The 19,457-nt window shown below is 54.1% G+C and overlaps 1 protein-coding gene across 6 annotated transcripts in view; it reads right to left on the reverse strand.

Annotated features, from left to right (window-relative positions):
* PPP1R12B (protein phosphatase 1 regulatory subunit 12B) overlaps positions 1 to 19,457 on the reverse strand; it is a 135,127-nt gene that overhangs the window by 18,283 nt on the left and 97,387 nt on the right. Inside the window, exon 1 of one of the 6 annotated variants that reach the window (XM_063356810.1) lies at positions 12,537 to 13,158. The exons of the other annotated variants lie outside the window; for them this stretch is intronic. Coding sequence (XP_063212880.1) covers positions 12,537 to 12,638 — 102 coding nt within the window. The 5' untranslated portion in view covers positions 12,639 to 13,158. Of the gene's footprint in view, positions 1 to 12,536; positions 13,159 to 19,457 lie in introns of those variants that run through there. 6 annotated transcript variants of the gene reach the window in all.

The following is a 19,457-nucleotide window of genomic DNA, read 5'->3' on the forward strand; positions in this document are numbered from 1 at the left end:
GCACCAAAAGCCTTCTTTGCATCCCACGGGTGGGGAACCACCCGAGGGAGGCAGCGGACGGTTCCCACCATGGCTGCACCTCCGCGAGCGATGCTGGACGCTGTCGGTGAAGCTTCTCCTGGGGCAAACACCCGGCACCTGCCGGCCGCTGTGGCAACAGGGACATCAGGGACACCTGCAAACAGCCGGGGCTCGGGCCGCTCTCCGTGGGAAGCTCAAAGGCAGTAAGTCGGGAAGCAGTTTCCATATGGCACGGGGCTGTCATTAGAGAGATTTCCCCTTTCAGCCGCAAACACGCTGGCTGATGTCTCCACGCTCCTTTGTTCACCGAGCTTCCGACATTTACCCCTTAAAGCCCTCAGCTGCCTGACGGCTCCCTTTTAATTTTGGCCCAATGGCCCACCCTCCCCCGTCGAGCGGGAGCGGGGAATTAGGAAGTGATTAACAAGCCTCTCGGTGGAAGTTATTCGTGCACTTTATGCTAATCCCCTTCGGTGACCACTTTTCTTACGATGACAAACGGCGGGGCCAGTAATCCACTTAATGTCACGCTTGCGTTTATTTCAACAATGGCACCTGCTAAAGTGTTTGAAGAGCGCTGAGGAAGCCCGCGGGCGGCCGGGCACGGCAATGTGGAAACCGAGCCATAAAACCCGAGCGGGTCCCCACGCCAGCCGGCGGGCTTGCAGCAGCAGGGGAAAATCATTTTTGTCTTTTTTTCTCCTCTGAAGAAACGAATAATTTCCCCAGGCAGGGAGAGCAGGGGCCGGGCCTCTGCAAAGGAAGGGATGCCATAAGAAAGGAACCACAAAGGGGGGAAAAACCCAACAGGTTTATTGTATTTAAAACCTTCCCGTGACGGATAGCGAGAGGAATTGTTTCAGGCTGACGTTGTCGCTGGGTCTCTGAAGAGGAAGGGAGATACCCGAAGAGACGGGAGGACCCGGGAGCATCGCTCCTGCCGCTGCTGCCGGCGTTAGAGCCGAGACGGCGCAGCGACCCATCCCCACGCGCGCACCCCGCAGCCGCTCCAGCCAGGGGCCGCTGCTCCGTCATTTCTCCTCCTGCCGCTTTATCTCCCTTTGGGCTCATTCAAAGCACATCCCTGCCACAAAAACGACCCCAGTGTCCTGCAGAAACAGCACGGAGCTATGGGAAGTCCGTTGGCGCTGTCGGGAAAGCCGGCGTCTTTCCCTCACCCTTCAATTTTCGGGTGCCTCTCTCCATGCTGTTTCAGTTAAAAGTGGTATTTTTGAGACAAAGATGATTAAGCTGGAGAGGAACTGGATAAAGGCTGAGGGCTGGAAAGCAGCGCCCGAATGAGATGTTACAGCAGCTGTTGAAGTGTCCCCACCGCAATGGAAGCTGCAGAACAGTTTTCACCAGCGGATCAGTCTTCTACTCCCTGCCACCTTCCCAGAAGGGGGGAAGATTTATTTATTTTGCTTTAAATCAATTTCTGGCTCAATATTTTCCTGGGTTTTGCACAAAGGCCAGTGTTCACGCTGATGTCTGAAGGAGCAGCTTGTTCAGGTGTTGGTTTCCTTTGTTTTTTAAATAAAGATGGAGGAGTGGAGAAAAATCCTGGGGGAAAAAAGCCGTTCCACTTTGCACCTTCAAAAAAAGGCTCCAACTAAAAGAGGCGGCACGGAAAGCCGTTCTTAGCACAAGGAGAGGCTTTGATGCCCGAGGAAGTGAGTTAAATGAAACGAGGACTAAAATCCCATACTCCTGGGAGGTGGCTGTGCCGTGCCGGAGGGACCGGAGCGGGGAAGCGTGTGGCCTCCGTGTGAACATCGGACCAGGCGCTTAACGGAGGCCGCCCCGCTATTTGCTCACGGACAGACAATCGTTGCCAGAGGCCACTGGGACATCCACTTGGAGACATATTTTGAATAGAAAACAGCATCTTTCCGGCTGGGTTCTGCCCTGCGTTTGGCCAGAGCCCCCTTGGAAACCTTTGCCAGGTGCCTCCAGCCGCACCTGCACCCTCCGTCCAGCACCCGCCTCCCCTCGCCCGCGGCCCCGTCGTTTAACACCACCACAAAAATACTCATGGGAACTCCCGCAGCATTAGCTGGCTCACCGCGCTGCGTACGTAAGCGGCAAAGAAGGTTGTACCTGCCCGGAGATGGAAACTCCGAGGTCAGAGTCAGAAAGTGAAGGAGAAAACTCTCCCCCTCTTCATTTCTGGAAAGAGAAACTGGGGGTAAACAGAAGGAAAGAAGAGCCGAGGCACCAAATGTGCGCTTATCGATTAAGCTGGGGCAAGAAAGGGCTTTCCCCTCCTGATTTTTCCTTGAATGAACACTGCACAATGTGTTCAGGCTACGAAGGGGATGCTGAGAAACTGCTCCATCAACTCTACGCATGCAGCGGGGTGGTTTTTTTTTCTTCCCCTGGCAAATTTGGAACAGCGCTGTCGGTTTTGCCCAGACTCCTTCATTTCCCCTGGGATGAAAAGTTTGCCTGGAAACATTAACAGCCAGGGAAGCGTGGGGTTGTGAAATTATCCTTCCTGCGATCTAAACAGGGTCACGTTGCTGCAGGGCCCGGGGCTGGGGGAGGAGGCCCCCAGGGAGAAGCCAGGCGCTGGTGGCGGCTGCCCTGATTCGGAAAGTGGCACCAAACCCCAGCACCGCTGACGGAGAGCAGCGAGACACCAAGGGGACGGCTCGGAAAGGAAAACTTTAAAGCCCAGAGCACTTGCAGGCGTGCTTTGGAGTTCTGGTAACCCCCAGCTCTTGGACCTGAGAGAGCTGCCTCCAGCTCTGGGGCACCAACAGCAGAAGGACACGGAGCTGTTGGAGCGGGGCCAGAGGAGGCCCCGGAGATGCTGGGAGGGCTGGAGCCCCTCTGCTGTGGGGACAGGCTGAGAGAGCTGGGGGGGTTCAGCCTGGAGAAGAGAAGGCTCCTGGGAGACCTTAGAGCCCCTTCCAGTCCCTAAAGGGGCTCCAGGAAAGCTGGGGAGGGACTCTGGAGCAGGGAGGGGAGCCATGGGATGAGGGGGAATGGCTTCAAACTGAAAGAGGTGAGATTTAGATGAGATCTGAGGAAGAAATTCTTTGCTGTGAGGGGGGTGAGCCCCTGGCCCAGGGTGCCCAGAGAAGCTGTGGCTGCCCCATCCCTGGAGGGGTTCAAGGCCAGGTTGGACGGGGCTTGGAGCAACCTGGGCTGGCGGGAGGTGTCCCTGCCCAGGGCAGGGGAGTGGAACGAGATGGTCTCTAAGGTGTCTCCCAACTCTAACCATTCTATGATTCTACGATCTTTCCTCCCGCCCGTCTCTCGGTGGGCAGCACACCCAGGTAGCGCTGGGGCTGGTGGAGCACAGCAAAGGGGATCAGTCGTCTCTGACCCCATCCGGGAGGGCTGGCAAAACACAGGACACCCGAGATGGGAACTGTGAAAAACTGCAAAGGGCATCGTACCAGACTGGTCTTCCAGGCCCCGTGGTTCTCAGTGTGCTGACGTTGGTCAGTCCCAGAGCTGGGTCCCGGCCGTGGCTCTCCTCGCCCGCGACGCTGCACAGCACCGGGAATGCCGTACGGTTTTGATTTTACAAACGTGTTTGGACTGTGGAAGGCAGGAGTCTTCTCTTAAAAACTCAGAAACTTTTACAGCTGCTAGGAGTTTAGCAAAGTATAATTAAAACCAAATTTCTCGTGGAAGGTTTAGATAAAACACAGCCCCGAAATGCGGTGCCAAAAGGGGGATCGGCCGCTCGCTGCTCTTGCCAAGTCAGAAATTGGCCTAATTGCTTCCAATTGCATTCTTCTGCGGCTGGGATCTGACCCAGCAAAAGCAGAAAAAGTCTACTATTTACATTGTTTCCCCCCTCAAAAAAAAAAAAAAGTAGAAAAAAAAATAGATGCTTTGGGAACATTTTATGCTTCTTTATCTCCAACTGGCCAAACTCAGGAAAACGTGCACTATTTTAAGATAGTTCTCAAGGAATTTATTTCGGTGTGTTTTGTTTCAGCCATCCTGATGAACGCTGACGATTAAATAACCACCTTCTAACAAGATCCTGGAGCACGGCTCTGGCCCTGCCGCCCTCCCTTTTCTCCATCAAGAGGGGAAGTTTTAAGAACGTCTCGAATTTTATTCTTGTGCTGGCAAATATCCTCCTGGTGAGTCCTGTTTGTTTTAGAAATTAAATGTAAAATAAAGCCAGCTGCTTTTGGGGCCAGTTCTTTCCCTCTTATACGCAAAATCCTGCAGTTACGTAGCTCTGCCGCTCCTACACCTCGGTTTACGTGCCCGGCTGGGCTGACGCAGGGCAGCTGTGACAAGGACAACCTCTCCGGTGCGGGGTGTTGCTGCAAGTACAACCCTTCCCGGAGCCGGCAGAGCAAGAGCTGAGCTGGAAGGAGGAAAAGCAATGCGGAAGGCCGCCTCCTACTCCTCAGCCCCATCAGATCGGCGTTCCCCTCAACCCACGTTTGCCTTTCGTGGTCTCCCAGACTGGCCGGGGTGGGAAGGGACCTCTGGGGAGCACCCAGTCCCACCCCCTGCCAGAGCAGGGTCACCCAGAGCAGGTGGCACAGGAACGCGTCCAGGTGGGTTTGGAATGTCTCCAGAGACGGAGACTCCCCCACCTCTCTGGGCAGCCTGTGCCAGGGCTCTGCCACCCTCAGGGTAAAGAAGTTCCTCCTCATGTTGAGATGTAACTTCCCATGGGCAAGTTTGTGCCCGTTGCCCCTTGTCCTGTCCCTGGGCACCACTGAGAAGAGCCTGGCCCCATCCTCTTGCCCCCGGCCCGTTGGCTATTGCTGAGATCCCCTCTTGGTCTGCTCTTCTCCAGTGAACAGCCCCAGGGCTCTCAGCCGTTCAAGTCCGGTATGGTGGGGGTCAAGTTTGGTTTTCCAGTGGGTGCAGAATAATTAGAAGCTCCAGTTGAACTCTGCTTTTGATACCGTTTTTTGAGGTTGTTGCCTCCCTTGAGAAGCTGCTCTGCTGACCCCAGCACCGCGGTTTGCTCTGGTTCCCTGTTCGCGGCAGCCAAGGTGATGGATGGTGCCGCCCCAACTCCAGTCTGCATTCGTGCAAATGCAAGGATTACGAAAATCCCATTGATATGATTAATAATCCAGCGCAGCCAAACCACCTCCATCTAACCTCCAACTCCCCAAAGCCTGATGCAAAATATGTTTTCGCAAACTATAAATCAATAAACTTTGCTTAATAAAAATTGCTGTTACTGAAGCATAATATTAAAAGGTCCTCCAAGATGGAATAGTGGCTTTGGCAGCTGGCTGCAGCCGAGCACATCATTTTCAGTACGGCTAGCACGTATTCAATGAGAAATGAATACATACGGCTTTAATGGACCCGCAACCGCGTCCCCTGCCACCCCAACACGTGGCCGCGTTGGGCAGTTGTGCACCGGGTCGTGCCACCGCCAGGCTGTGCCATCGCCGGGCTGTGCCCCCGCTCCCCCCGTCTCCCGCACGGCCCCTCGGCTTTGCAGCAGCTGGAGTTTATTACCCCCGTCTCGCGGGGATAGAACTCGCCATGTAAAACGTCAAGCCGGATTGTATTTTAATTTTAGTAAAGGCCACAATTCAGAAACCCCCGGTTTGTTGCTCTTATATTTTTGCTTCTTTTCTAAGGGATCAAGTTTCATTGGTGAAAAATTTCATTTTGCAAAGAGACGTGATCTTAGACAAAGCTCTCCAGACATGAGGAAATAAGAGCCGAACGGCCAAGTGACACGAGAAGAGAAGATTTCTGCTACTAAATTTCTTCAGTATGAGAACACCACAGCTCTGCAGGCAACGATGTCTTCCTTGCCCCTGCGAACATTCTAGCGGGATGATTTCAGGTGTTGTCCTCAGGTATTTAAATACCTATTTGCCCACTAGCCAGGATTCAAGCTGCGTAAAGCCAACCTGCCAACTCTTTGGCGCGAAGGATGCTCCAAAGTCTGGGGAACACCTCCTCCAGCCTGCGGGCACAGAGCATCCCCCGGGACGGCCGCTACGGCCACCGTCAGCGCTCGCATGGAGATGTGGTGAACGCTAAAATAGCTCCACACCAGCTGGCAGGCAGTGACCTGAACCTGGAGCTCCTCTCATCTACTTGAAGACCCCTGCTCCAAAGGTCTTCTACTGAACTGCAGTAGTAACCTCACCAATTTGGGGTTGTTAAAAAGAATTTACAATTCACCGCAAAAAAAAACACCCAAAAAGCAAAAAAAAACCCCAAGCCAACAACCACCTATTCAGTTGCCCAAGGTCCATATGTTTTTCTTTGACCACCAGTTGCAGTCCCAGTGCCAGAGGCACCATCTCCGCTGGTGGAAGTCTGCAAGCGCGAGCCACACCTGCCAGGAATCATAGAATCATGGAATCATAGAATCATAGGGTTGGAAGGGACCTCTGGAGATCACCCAGTCCCACCCCCTGCCAGAGCAGGGTCACCCAGGGCAGGTGGCACAGGAACGCGTCCAGGCGGGTTTGGGATGTCTCCAGAGACGGAGACTCCCCCACCTCTCTGGGCAGCCTGTGCCAGGGCTCTGCCACCCTCAGGGTAAAGAAGTTCCTCCTCATGTTGAGGTGGAACTTCCCATGGTCAAGTTTGTGCCCGTTGCCCCTTGTCCTGTCCCCGGGCACCACTGAGAAGAGCCTGGCCCCATCCTCCTGACACCCACCCTTTAAGGAATGGCTGAGGTCGAGCTGCCGGTGGCCTGGGGAAACGGATGGACCAGGCTCTGTGTCTCTTCCAGCCCTGGTTTCTAGGGGTTTGTATTCATTTTATGAAAAACAAAACTATAACAGGCAATGGAAGTAAACACTGGTTTCCAGTTCAGCGGTTTGAAGTGGTTTGCTGCCTACAGAGTTTCTCCCCGCTCTCCCCCATCACTTCCCGCGGCCGCTCGTTCCCATCCCACGGCACCTCCCCGTCTGCTGTGCCAACGCGCTGGGTTTTGTGGCTGTGCCATGAGCTGACCCAAATTAAAGGTGTCCTCTTTCTCCTTCTCCCTTCACCCCGTTTACAGTCCAGGCTGATGCCCTGCTCTGGTGCAACCTCAAGCTGTCCTCTGACCTTCTGGCCCCCCTGCCCCGCGCCAGGCAGTGGTTTCCGAAGCTGAGCCATCCCAAGGGATTGCTCCCTGGCTGCTTCACCAGCTCCTGCAAAGGCACCATCACCGACCAGGCGGCGGAGGGTCGAAATGGGAGTTTTAAATGAGGCTGTAGCGTGACATCGTGTGCTCCTTTCTGCATCGTCCACGACCATTCAGACCCTTCAGCAGTTAACAGACTCCCTGCTACGGTTTCGGCTCGGATCAATTCGCTCTGTCCCTGGGAAGGGAGGAGAGCTGAAGAAGAAAAGTTTAGCCACGGGGACACAAGCCACTTACCCCACGGTCACAGCATGTGCCTGACCCGCATATTTACACACCCAGATGTAGCCAGCGGCAGGAGCATCGTCTGGCTACTGAGGCACAGCAGGGAACATCTAACCTCTGCCACCCTAAGAATGCCTAGAAGTTCCCGATGTGCTTCCAGATACGGACATTTACAGGGGAAAACTCAAAAAGCAGAGAACAAACAGAACTCCGGCGGATTTCTTGCCAAATCCCCATCTAAGGAACATGACGCTTGAGAAACAACCGGTGATAAACAAGCCAGGGTGCTGCGGAACACACGCTGAGGTCAATTGCCTTAAAGTTCACGTTTCAGTATCCCATGTTTTTTGTTGGCTACCGGGAGAGGAGGTAATCGTTTCCGCAAATACTGCGGAACTAGTCAGTAATCCAGAAATTAGATAGAAAATGTCCTGAGACGAGTTATTTGACCCCATTTCAATTTATGCAGCATCATTTTGATCACAACTAGAACGAGTCCAAGGCACTCAATGGAAACCCGGGAAGATAAAGTTTCCTGGAGAAACGTTTTCATGGCGCTCGTCATTCTCGAACGCGTTTGCAGCGGCAGCGCAGCGAGGCACATCATTCACACAGGCCTCCCTAACCCGGGAATAAACCCGCTACCCTGAATACCTGAAACGGGATTAAACCTGTTCCAAAAGCGCTCGCGGAGGGAAAACTGACCGTCAGGCCCATTTAGATTCGAAACCCCACAAGGCTGTGATCTGAGCGGGCGTTTCTACCAACCTCTCAGCACTGCTGGACATCTCTCACCGATTAAAAGAAGTCCGCTTTGGTCTTATTACCAGACCTCTACGATTTTATACCATTATTTATGCATTAATGTCCAAACTGCGCTGGTTGTATCTGCATGCCAAGCACCTGCAGCTCAGGCGGCTAACATTTTTGTGCGTTAGCTTTTTTTTTTTCCCTTTAAGATTTGCTTTGGATTCCAGACGTACATGTCCACGTCAAGAGTCGCACCCAGATGAGCTGCGCTGGCTGCGGTGGCAATCGCTGCTCGAGCGGCCGCGGGCTCCATGTGGATGCTCGCTACCAGAGACGGCAATTTGGAAACCGTTGTTTTTTACGCTCGAGTATCACTACGGAGTGACTCGGTGAAAACATATGGCCCATAAAAGGTGATGCTCCTGCCTCCCATGTTCCGCTTAGCGTGGCTCCTTCGGACACTCCAACAAAAGGCAGAATAAAATCAATCAGTGCGGACCACTGTGTACCCTTAAAACTTTATTGCTGAGCCCTTACTGACAAAAATTCCGCTGGAAAGCTCAAGTAGTAAGCGCTGAAGGTGGCTTAACGAGGGAAAAAGCCTTGTAGTGAAACCGTGAACGTGGCCAGAACAAGAATTATGTAGAGTCCCTGGAGGAGCGAGTTACAACCTCCAAGTGACGGCAGCCAGAGGGACGCAGGCGCTGCTGAAGGAACAGCACGCACGCTCGCTGGCGAGGGCTTTCAGTTGCGATGGTCTGTTTTACAGTAAAAAACATCGGATGGCAAGACAAGAATGAGCAGTCCGTAAAAGAAAGGAAGGTCGACTGACAAAGAGGTGGGAAACAACCGAAAAGCTGCAACCACAACGCGAGCAGGAGGCCGGGAGCGTGCATCCTCCTCGGCCTTCCTCCTCCTGCCTAACCCACACCCCATGGAGGAACACCAGGGTTACGAAGTACCATCGCCACCAGACGGATGAGCCTAAACACAGACTACGGGGTATTTCATATGAAAAAAACCACCAAACAACTGGCCCAGCGTAAATAGAATTTAAAAAAAAAAAGAAAAAAAAAAAAGAAAAAAGAAAACTCGGTCCTTGCTTTCAGCCTCATCCTTCCAATCCTGCCCTTTCGTTGCTGACCCAGGCACACCAGGTCCCACCCCACGGGCTGCCTGCTACACCCTTGGAACTGACTACAAATAGCGTTTTTGTGAGGAAGAGAAACCATAAGCTAAAACAAAGTACGGTGCAAAACTTGTGATAAAAAGGTAGCCACAAAACCAAAAGCTTTGGCCAGTTAACAGGATGATCTGAATTGATTTCCAAGGGAATTTCAGTTTCCGCTTTCCAGCAATCCCCTCCTCAAAGCAACTGAAACAGTGGAGCTAGAAACCCTTACCCTGCGTGACTTAACAGGAGTTACTTGGCTATTTCTGTGCTGGTGACTGTAATTCTGGGCTCCTCTGTTGTGACACAAGAAATTGCGATCACAATGTTGTGACCCAGAGCTGCGTCCAGCTCCGGAGTCCTCAGCGCAGGAGAGACACGGAGCTGTTGGAGCGGGGCCAGAGGAGGCCCCGGAGATGCTGGGAGGGCTGGAGCCCCTCTGCTGTGGGGACAGGCTGAGAGAGCTGGGGGGGTTCAGCCTGGAGAAGAGAAGGCTCCGGGGAGACCTTCCAGCCCCTTCCAGTCCCTAAAGGGGCTCCAGGAAAGCTGGGGAGGGACTCTGGAGCAGGGAGGGGAGCCACGGGACGAGGGGGAAGGGTTTTACACTGCAAGAGGGGAGACTGAGATGAGACGTGAGGAAGAAATTCTTTGCTGTGAGGGTGGTGAGCCCCTGGCCCAGGGTGCCCAGAGAAGCTGTGGCTGCCCCATCCCTGGAGGGGTTCAAGGCCAGGTTGGACGGGGCTTGGAGCAACCTGGGCTGGTGGGAGATGTCCCTGCCCAGGGCAGGGGGTGCCACTGGGTGGCCTTTAAGGTCCCTTCCAACCCGAACCATTCTATGATTCTATGAAATTAAGTATTTTAGCTTGCAGAGGCTGAGGGGCAATAGGACAGTGCCAGCCTTGCCCACGGAGGTGGGGACACCCCAATGCCCCGCTCCCACCAGAAGCTCCTCTCCTGCCTCCTGCTCCCGCGACCTCTTCGAGGGTATCGCCTTCCTTCTGACGGGTATGAGCTCACTTCTCGGCTGTGCGTTTGGGGACATCCCATCGATTAAAGGTGGAAAGATCCCCATGCGACACCACTGCAACACCCAAGGAGGGATGGCAGCAGCAGCAGGATGAGCGCAGCAGGGAATGCCATAGGAAACCGCTTTGCAACCGGCATCTGAATGCAGCTGTTTGGCACCGGTACCTTAATAAGTAAAACCTTCTTTGCTTTGTCTGGTTCTCTAAGAGGTTTTTTTCCAGCTCCTGCCTGCTCATGTGTTTTCGCACCCCTGCTCAGCTGGGAACATTTAGAGTCCCCAGGTCTGCTGGTCTCAATCCCGACTGGATGGGCAGATGAAAGACTCCAGGATATCGCATTCCGACCTGGTTTATGAAGGCTGGTGGCACCCTGCGGCCAGGGCTGCTCTTACTGCGGGCACGGGGGGGAATCCACGCATGGGACAAATCCACAGAAAACCGCACTGCATTATTGCTCTTGCTCATGGCAGAATGACTTTGTCTTGGAGAAAGAGTTAACCCAGATACTTTGGTTTAGCCTGAAGTAAATCCTTCCCTAATTAGCCTTTTAGGGCACGGGCTATTTCCATAACCCAGGCAGCACAGGACGGTTTCCCACACTGACTCCGGAGTCGCTGCTGCTGCACTCCCGGCCTGGCTTCTCCCACTCCCATGCTCGGGAGCCACGGCTGGTACCACCGCCACTACTGCAACAACCATCAAGATTTCCGTTCTCCCATTTGTTTGCTTTCACCAAAATCCCACTGCCACCAGCGGCTCTCCTCCAGGTCCTCCTGTTCCCACCCGGCACCTTTCTGTACCCACCCCAGAGCTCCCACCACCCCCTCCAACGCCCATGGGGACACCCAAGTGCCCACAGTCCCATCTCCGCTACCGACAGAGAAAACCAGCATCTCCCGGGAGCATGCACCAGCGCAGACGGGCACACACCGTGCAAGCGAAGGCAGCAGCCACGGCCCCGGCGAGACGTTTGTCACTGGTTTATACGCCTAGATGCGTTAGTGGGGGAAAATGAGTCAGTCTGTGTACGCCGAACGTGACTGATTGTAAAAAACTTGGATTTTGAAAGAAATGGAAACCTTTTCAGCTTTCCTCTATGACCAGGAACACTTTGGAAAGGTTCCCCACCTGCTGTCGAGCCGGCTGTCAATACTGTGGCCGTGCACCGAGGAGCCGTAAGCCCAGCTGCACGACCTGATGAAGAAAGTCCATGGAAGCACACAGGGGGTGGTTTCAGATTATCTAAACCCTCCCCAGAGACACCCCGATTGCAGGTGGGAAGAAAGAAGACTCGTGCTCCTGGGTTAAATGGCCCAGGGGCAACCAGCAGCCACGAAAGCCATCGAGGCTGACATTCCCGAGGCCAGGGACTGCTTCCATTAATCCACGGCAGCGGGTTAAAACCCTTTTTCCATATTCCGGGCAATGCTTTTTCCAGTCCAAGATCTGACACTTCAAAAGGAGCAGACAATGCATATCTGATTTGAGCAAACACCAGCGCTCAGATTAATTTAATGCTTACATCTAAAATTAGCCTGCCTTTTTAAAACTAATTCCTCCAGGCTTTGACTCCGGCATGATAATATTTCCTGACGGCGAAGAGACTGCCCGTCCAACGACACGGACCGGGGAGTTCGGCGATAGCCTTCCACACGCCTGCGGAGCTGGGGGCAATACCGTTAGGAAATGTTCCCAGCTTCCAAACCCCTCGGGAGCTGGGGACACCAGCTCCGGCGTGGGGAGGAGGAACTACGCTTGCCTCCTGCTACAGGTGGTTTTCTTCATTTTTTTCTTGTTGTTGACATTATTACACCATACCACAGGTCAGCACAGGGTGAATGCTGGCTAGAGCAAACCTCCAGCGTCAAAGCGCTCATGGAAAGAGTGCAGTTTAACAAGCTGGTCAGGTTTTGCTTCATTTTCACTGGGGAGGTTTTCTTCCAGCAAGAGCCCACCGGGAGAGCGACGTTTCCGTGAAACAGGGGGGAAACTGCCCTCCCAGCATCTCCCTGCCGCCGTCACTGCAAAGAACCCCGCCGCAGTGCTCCCGCGGCTCGCTTAAAAACCTGTTGCCGCAGAGGCACCTTCCCGAGTTTCATTTAAACCATCCTCCTTCCCAAAGCGAACCACAGACACGGGCTGCGCGGGGCAGACGACAACCCACCACCACCACCGGCCCCTGCCGGCGGCACGTGCCCGGCAGGTCTCCGTGCGATACAGAAAGGAAAAGGCTGCTTACTCTGAGTGTCTTTGCGAGCGGGGAAGGAGAGGACGGGGGAGAATCTGACTGAGCCTTCCTGCTGCGAGTGTATTCTTTACTCCTGCTGTACAAGGACGACATGGCCTCGCGGGCTGGGCGGCTTTGAGAAGCAACACAAGTCTTGCTCTCCCGTCGCTGGGCAGGTCCTTCTTCCAAGGTCAGAACAAACTAATTAAACTATTCACAGCTCTGGTAATTAAACCCTGCTGTTTAGGGTGTATAATTTTAGGCATTAATCTGCTGCAGGGAGAGCTGAGGTTCCACAATGCTTCTTGTCCGAGGAGAAGAGGAGAAAGCGCGAAGGGCTGGCCGTGCTCCGGCGCCGGGCGCTGCTCCGTGCCAGCCTCACCGTCCCGGCCCCGGCCCCGCTCCTCCCAAAAAGGACATTTCCAGAGCGATCTGCCCCCAAAACTGCAGCAGGCAAAAACTGCCAGCTCAAGAGAGCAAGCTGGAAAACCGGCTGGGTTTATCTAGAGATGGAGCTTTTGCCAAAAAAAAAAAGAAAAAAAAGAAAAAAAAAGAAACAAAAAAAAGAAAACCAAAACCTGTTTTACTCCGGAGCGCTGCCGCGAGCTCTCTGCCGTCACTGCGCGGAGCTGCACGCTTTAAGTGAAACGCGAAAGCATAAATCAGGAACAAGCGCTGGTTTGGAAAGGGGCAGTCCAGATGAAGTTGTGTTTTGTTCGTCCTCCTCCTCCTCCTCCTCCTCCCGTTACCCCAGCGCAGCTTCTCCCCGCCGCTGCCTTCTGACATTCCAGATCCTGACTCGCTCCGCCAGGAATGCTGGAGGGCGGCCAGCAGCAGCGATTCACTTTCAGCTTGGGATTTGGGCTGCCACTTGTAGGGAAAAAAAGGGGGGAAAAAGGGAAAAAAAAAAAGAAGAAAAGGGGCGGGGGGAAGAAAAGAAAATAACTCCCAAGGTCCCAAGGCCCGTCGGGCTGCGAGCGGGAGGTCAGAGGCGAATCGACGGCACTTTGCGAAGCTTAAATTCCAGCACGCGCTTTGCGGCTGCGACAAAAGGGGATATTTTAAAGGACACGGAGCGGTTTGTACCATGAATGGGAGGCCACACTCGTGCAGCACAACAGGATTTTTGTTGTTTGCTCAGAAGCCTGTTTGGAGCCGCGAGAAGGCGACGCGGAGCTTGTGTAATGCACACTCACTCGAACGAGGGTTTGGGCGCGAGGAGGAGGAGGGGAGAGGAGCCGGGAGGGAAGGAGGAAGGGTGGGGAGAGCGTGTGCCTCTCACCAAACCTCCAGCCAGCTCTCTGCCGGGCTGTGCTGCTGCCGCGCAGCCGAGCTCCCGGGAAAGTCGCTCCACAGGGTCTCAGGGACGGCAACGTTGTCCACTGCAAAGGCAAGCGGGTGTCCCTCACGCCCCCTCTAAGCGAGCCCACGGGATGGTTGTTTGAAAAACGCCCTCAAACACTCAGCGGCTGCTCTGATCTCATACACTACATACAACCATAAAGGTTGCAAGTCCACGTTATTCTTTGCCGGAAAGGCAGCAGCCCGGGTACCTGCGCTGGACCCGTTCCAGCGAGGCAGCGTTCACAGAGCAGCACCACCCCGAAGGCCGTGTCCTCGGTCAGAGTCACCCACACCCGCCCCAACCCGCGGCTGACCGACTCGCTGGGTGCCTGGAGTTAAGCTACCTGCTCCACTCCACAGGCTGCCTTACCACAAAACATTGCCTACAAGAAAATCTATACAAAAACATTTTAAAAGTATTACTACCCTTGGATATAGAATCACAGAATCATGGGGTTGGAAGGGACCTCTGGAGATCATCTAGTCCAGCCCCCATAGACTGATGTGGGTGGGAAGGGACCTTAAAGATCATCTTACTCCACCCCCTGCCCTGGGCAGGGACACCTCCCACCAGCCCAGGTCGCTCCAAGCCCCGTCCAACCTGGCCTTGAACCCCTCCAGGGATGGGGCAGCCACAGCTTCTCTGGGCAACCTGGGCCAGGGGCTCACCGCCCTCACAGCAAAGAATTTCTTCCTCACATCTCATCTCAGTCTCCCCTCTTTCGGTTTGAAGCCATTCCCCCTTGTCCTATTCACTACACCCCCCTCTCCAGCTTTCTTGTAGGCACCATTCCCATACTGGGAAGCTGCTCCAAGCCTTCTCTTCTCCAGGCTGAACACCCCCAGCCCCCTCGGCCTGAGAGATCTCTCTCTGTTGGGCTGAAATGTTGCCCCTTTTGTGCACATCGTTTGGCAGCCATGTAATTTTACTGACACACCTAGCTGGGGAAGGGTGCTCGGCACAGCGGCTGCATTGGTATCTCCTGCCATCCAGCATCTCCCCGGTCCAGGGGCGATGCGGCATCGCTGTGTGCCCACGGCAGGAGGGAAACGGGGCGGCCGGATTGTCCTTCTCTAGGAAAGTCACTTCGAGATTAGGTTTCTGCTTGATGCCTCATCACGAGGCAGGAGGGGGTTCATTATTCACTGAGTGCAGGAGCCGGGGGGTGGGGGTGGGGGGGTGGGACGAAGTTTGGCGAGGTCTAATTCTGCCTGGCGGTATTTCTGCATTCCCTTTTAAAGGTATGGAGACGAAGTGCAGACACGCGCGGCAGGGACAGGCACCCCGCTGCGCAAGGCGGCTGTGGCAGGACCCGGATCTTTCAAGCCTCCATCTGTTGCGCTCATCACCCCGCTCCTCACCCCTCGGGCCGCAGCCCGACCCCGCCGTGCAGCGACGAGGAGGCAATTCAGGCATTTTAAAGGCATATTTATAGAACTCGCGCGCACGGCTCACCCTTTCGCACTAGGCTCAGTTTCTGGGGTTTCAAAACAGTAAGTGAAACCGGATTAACCCGTGTGGCCACCGGCTGCAGTGTCTCAATCGCAATTCCAAGGCGGACAAAGCCCGGCTTAGTCACCAAGGTGGAGTTAAACAGCTCGAAATTGCAGGGTTTTTGCTTCCCCTCCCATCCAGTCCCCAACGAACCATTGCCGCATCCCTCCACCATCACGTCTCTGCCGAGGAGGGGCAGGAACGCTCCAAAATCAACATCTCGGTACAGAACTCGCAGCCCGAGCCTCGAACCAAAACAAAACCTGAGCTTTCTATTCCCGACTAATTAAAAGTTAATTAGTCATCCAGTGCAGATGCCTCACAGATTGACAAAACGCATCTTGGTGGACAATAACTCATTTTAAAGAGAAGGGGTGGCACGAGAACTAGTATCCTTATTAGCCAGGAGACAGACAGCAGAATGAGACGCAATATGGCAAAACACGCCGGGATTCGTCATTAGTTCAACAAAGGTGCCTAATTTACGGTTCCTTCCTGCCGTTTTGTATGGTTTACTTCCAAGTATTCCCCCGTGTAAGCATGAAACCCGACTCTTTGCAGCGCTTTTGTCCCCCCATCCCGATGTTCCTAACACTGGAGGTCGTGGGTTGGATGTGACCGTTCGTGTCCGTGAGGGATGCTCCCTCGGGAAGGACCCGCACCGGCCGGTGCTGGAGCTGTGGTGCCGGGCGCTTTGCTGAGGAATATTTATTTATAGGGCTGCCAGGGAAGACACACAAAACCCCCCGTCTTCCACGAGCATTTGCACGACCCCTGGGCACAAACCCCTGCGACTGCCCAGACTGGAAACCTCACGCTGCAGCGTATTTCCGGGCAAAATCACCCGAAAGCTTCTTCTCATCTTTGAGCACAGCAGCCCAATGGTACTGTAGTACCGTGTATTTCTTTATATTTATAAGAAATAGTACATTTGCTGTACTTAGAGCTATGGTCTTGACTATGATCACTCTTTTCGGACACCTTTCCTTTTCCTTTCAGATGACTGTCTTCTCCATCCCTTTGGTAATGACTCCTGCGTTTGTACCCAGTTTTTTTAATTAGAGGGGAGGATCCGTACCCAAGAAAATGATGAAGCCCTGAGCTAAATACCTGCGGGGAAAAATACAAACACTCCTTTTATCTGCGTTGAAAATCTTCACCTACAGAATGTGACATGGAAGCATGTAAATGGAAGCAGCGCCGTAACTTTCCAACCTGCAGTAGCCAAAAACGGGAAGCAAAGCCGGGAGCGAAAGCCAGGGGTGCAGAGTGACGCTCATGGGTGATGCAAGCCCACGGCACGTTCTCCGGGAGCGCAGAGGAGAAGGAAAGGAGAAGCCCTCTCGGGAGACCAGAATTCTAATAAAACTTGAAGGATGAGGGAGAGGAGTTGGTATTTTTGGAACAAATTATCCCCAAACTATCTCCTCAAAGTCATAGCTGTCATTTCCCACATCAGGTTTACCACACGCCCTTCTACACCACCGCATTCCTTCCCATCCAGCTGACTCCTCCTATTCCCAGCCAAACCTCCCTATCTCCAGGCGCAGGCACACACTGAAGAGCCCGTTGGCGTCTCCAGCTCCACAAGGCTCAGCTGATGGAGGGGCTGAGCTGAGGACACGAACTGGGGCCACACCGCACTGGGATGCTCTCCACACCGCAGACCTTCTCGCAGGGCCTCCTTGGCTACAACTGTGAAACTACACACAGCCAGGGACCACCCCTGCCCACCAGCACCCAACCCCACACACCACCTGGCTGCTGGAAGGTCTCTGGCATTGTCTCGTCCTTGGCCAACCAACGCTCTTCCACACACAACGTGGGTGCTCGCGGGGACCGTTCCCAACAGGCGCCTTGGGCACTGCCACAGCGACGCGGAGGGTGAGAGGGCTCGGTAACACGGAGGAGCCTCCCCTGCCAGCCAGCCCCGGTGCCAGAGACCAGTGAGGGAGGGATGCTGGGACCACCATGGTTGGGATGCCTTTGAGGATGGGGTCTCACTGGGGACACGGCCCTTACTGCGACCAAGCCGTGCCAGAACAGCGGGGCTGTACTGAGGGGACACACCATGCGAATTATAACCCAACGGGAGGAGCAGGAGGAGTGAGAGGCAGGGGCTCGGAGAAGCCTGGTCTGGTGGGAGGTGTCCCTGCCCAGGCAGGGGGGTGGAACGAGATGACCTTTAAGGTCCCTTCCGACCAAACCATTCGATGATCCTATGTTTTCCTTTGAACCTATCGCTGAGACCATTTTGCTCACTTTTGCTCACTTGTCTTTGAGAAGCATTTCTTTGGGAACCTCCCCCAATCGCCTAACGCAACCCCAGACACCGCTGGTGCCTCCTTCCACGCAGCTCAGCTGTTCGCAATTCAATTCAAACACAAGCGCAGAGCCCTCGCTGGGGATTCCCCACCCGCAGGAGGAGAGCGTGCTGTTTGTGTGTCCTGGAGAGGGGACAGCAAAGGGCCACCAAGATGCTGAGGGGACTGGAACATCTCTCTGATGAAGAAAGGCTGAGGGATTTGGGTCTCTTCAGTCTGGAAAAAAGACGGCTGAGGGGGGATCTTATCAACGCTGATAAATACTGAAAGGGGGGGTGTCAGGAGGATGGGGCCAGGCTCTTCTCAGTGGTGCCCAGGGACAGGACAAGGGGTGACAGGCACAAACTTGACCATGGGAAGTTCCACCTCAACATGAGGAGGAACTTCTTTACCCTGAAGGTGGCAGAGCCCTGGCACAGGCTGCCCAGAGAGGTGGGGGAGTCTCCGTCTCTGGAGACATCCCAAACCCGCCTGGACGCGTTCCTGTGCCACCTGCCCTGGGTGACCCTGCTCTGGCAGGTGGTTGGATGGGATGGTCCCCAGAGGTCCCTTCCAGCCCTGGCCAGTCTGGGATTCTGTGTGATTCTGTGAGTCATGGTCCAGTGCAGGGAAACACCGAAATACGTAATTCATATTTTATGCCATACTTAAATCAAATCTAAAGCCACATTTGTTCGCATGACACTTCTCTGGAGAAACAGAGCGAAATAAACTACCCTGGTAGTTGTTTCCAAGAGCCAGGCTACAAAGCCATTACATGCCCACAAAACAATTGTTCTGGGCCTAGGGTAGTTCTGTGTCAAATCCAGAGAAACTTAATTTAAACACCAAAAATCCATTAACTATTGAACTATTGATGTGGGCTATAGAGAGCTGAGGCAGGATTAGATTTCCTATGGCTTTTATGTTACTGGATTGGCATACAAAACTGAAACCCACAGTGTAAGAGCACTGTACCTCCCCTTTGTAATGACATTTATACCAGGGCAAAGTTTACTAAATCCTGTGGTTCCCTTCACCGCAGAATGTCCTATATTTGCGATTATTTAAGCCCTAAATAACGCGCAGTCTTTGCGCACACTAAATGATACCACTGCGTTGTACCTGGAAGAGTTTCTTACTTGCCTTGCCCTTGTCTTCCGATACGTCCGAGTCAGACACGGGTGTCGTTATTTGCAAAGAAAAAGCCCTTGATGAGTCTGAGGTTGGGTCTGACAAACCAGAAACCCTGTTTCGTCTGAGCCCGCAGGGCTGCACGGCCGCAGGAAAGGCTGCGGTACCGGGATCCCCGCACCTCCGGTACCCGCGCACCGTCCTCTGGGTGGGATCCCGCAGTAAAAAGTCTGCAGAGTATTACCAAACAATTTGGAAAGGAATTCACCCGCGAAGACAAGGCTGAGTCTTGTTAACCCTCCCGCTCTCGCGCCTTGACTCGCTGCGCCCATTGCCTTTTGGGCAAAGAAATTCCGCCGGTTCTGCAGAGCCCTGTTGAGTCCCGCGCACGGGGAGCTGCTCTGGGGTCAGCGGCACTGCCACTTAACCCAGCAGGCGTGAGGAAAAGCCGGTCTTTAACAGCTGTAATAACAAATCTGCTTTTTTTTGGGTACAGGTGATTCTCCGTTACCGGTGAGGTGTGATCCCATGCGCAGGCGCACGGTGAGAAGGCAGAGGGCTGAGGCGCCGCCGCCGCCGCTACGTGGGACGGCTCAGGGCCAAACCTGCAGCAGCTGCACTCGCCGTCACGCTCAGCCCGCTGTTATTTCGGATAAT

Source organism: Chroicocephalus ridibundus, chromosome 20, assembly GCF_963924245.1.
Source record: "Chroicocephalus ridibundus chromosome 20, bChrRid1.1, whole genome shotgun sequence".
NCBI lineage: Eukaryota > Metazoa > Chordata > Aves > Charadriiformes > Laridae > Chroicocephalus > Chroicocephalus ridibundus.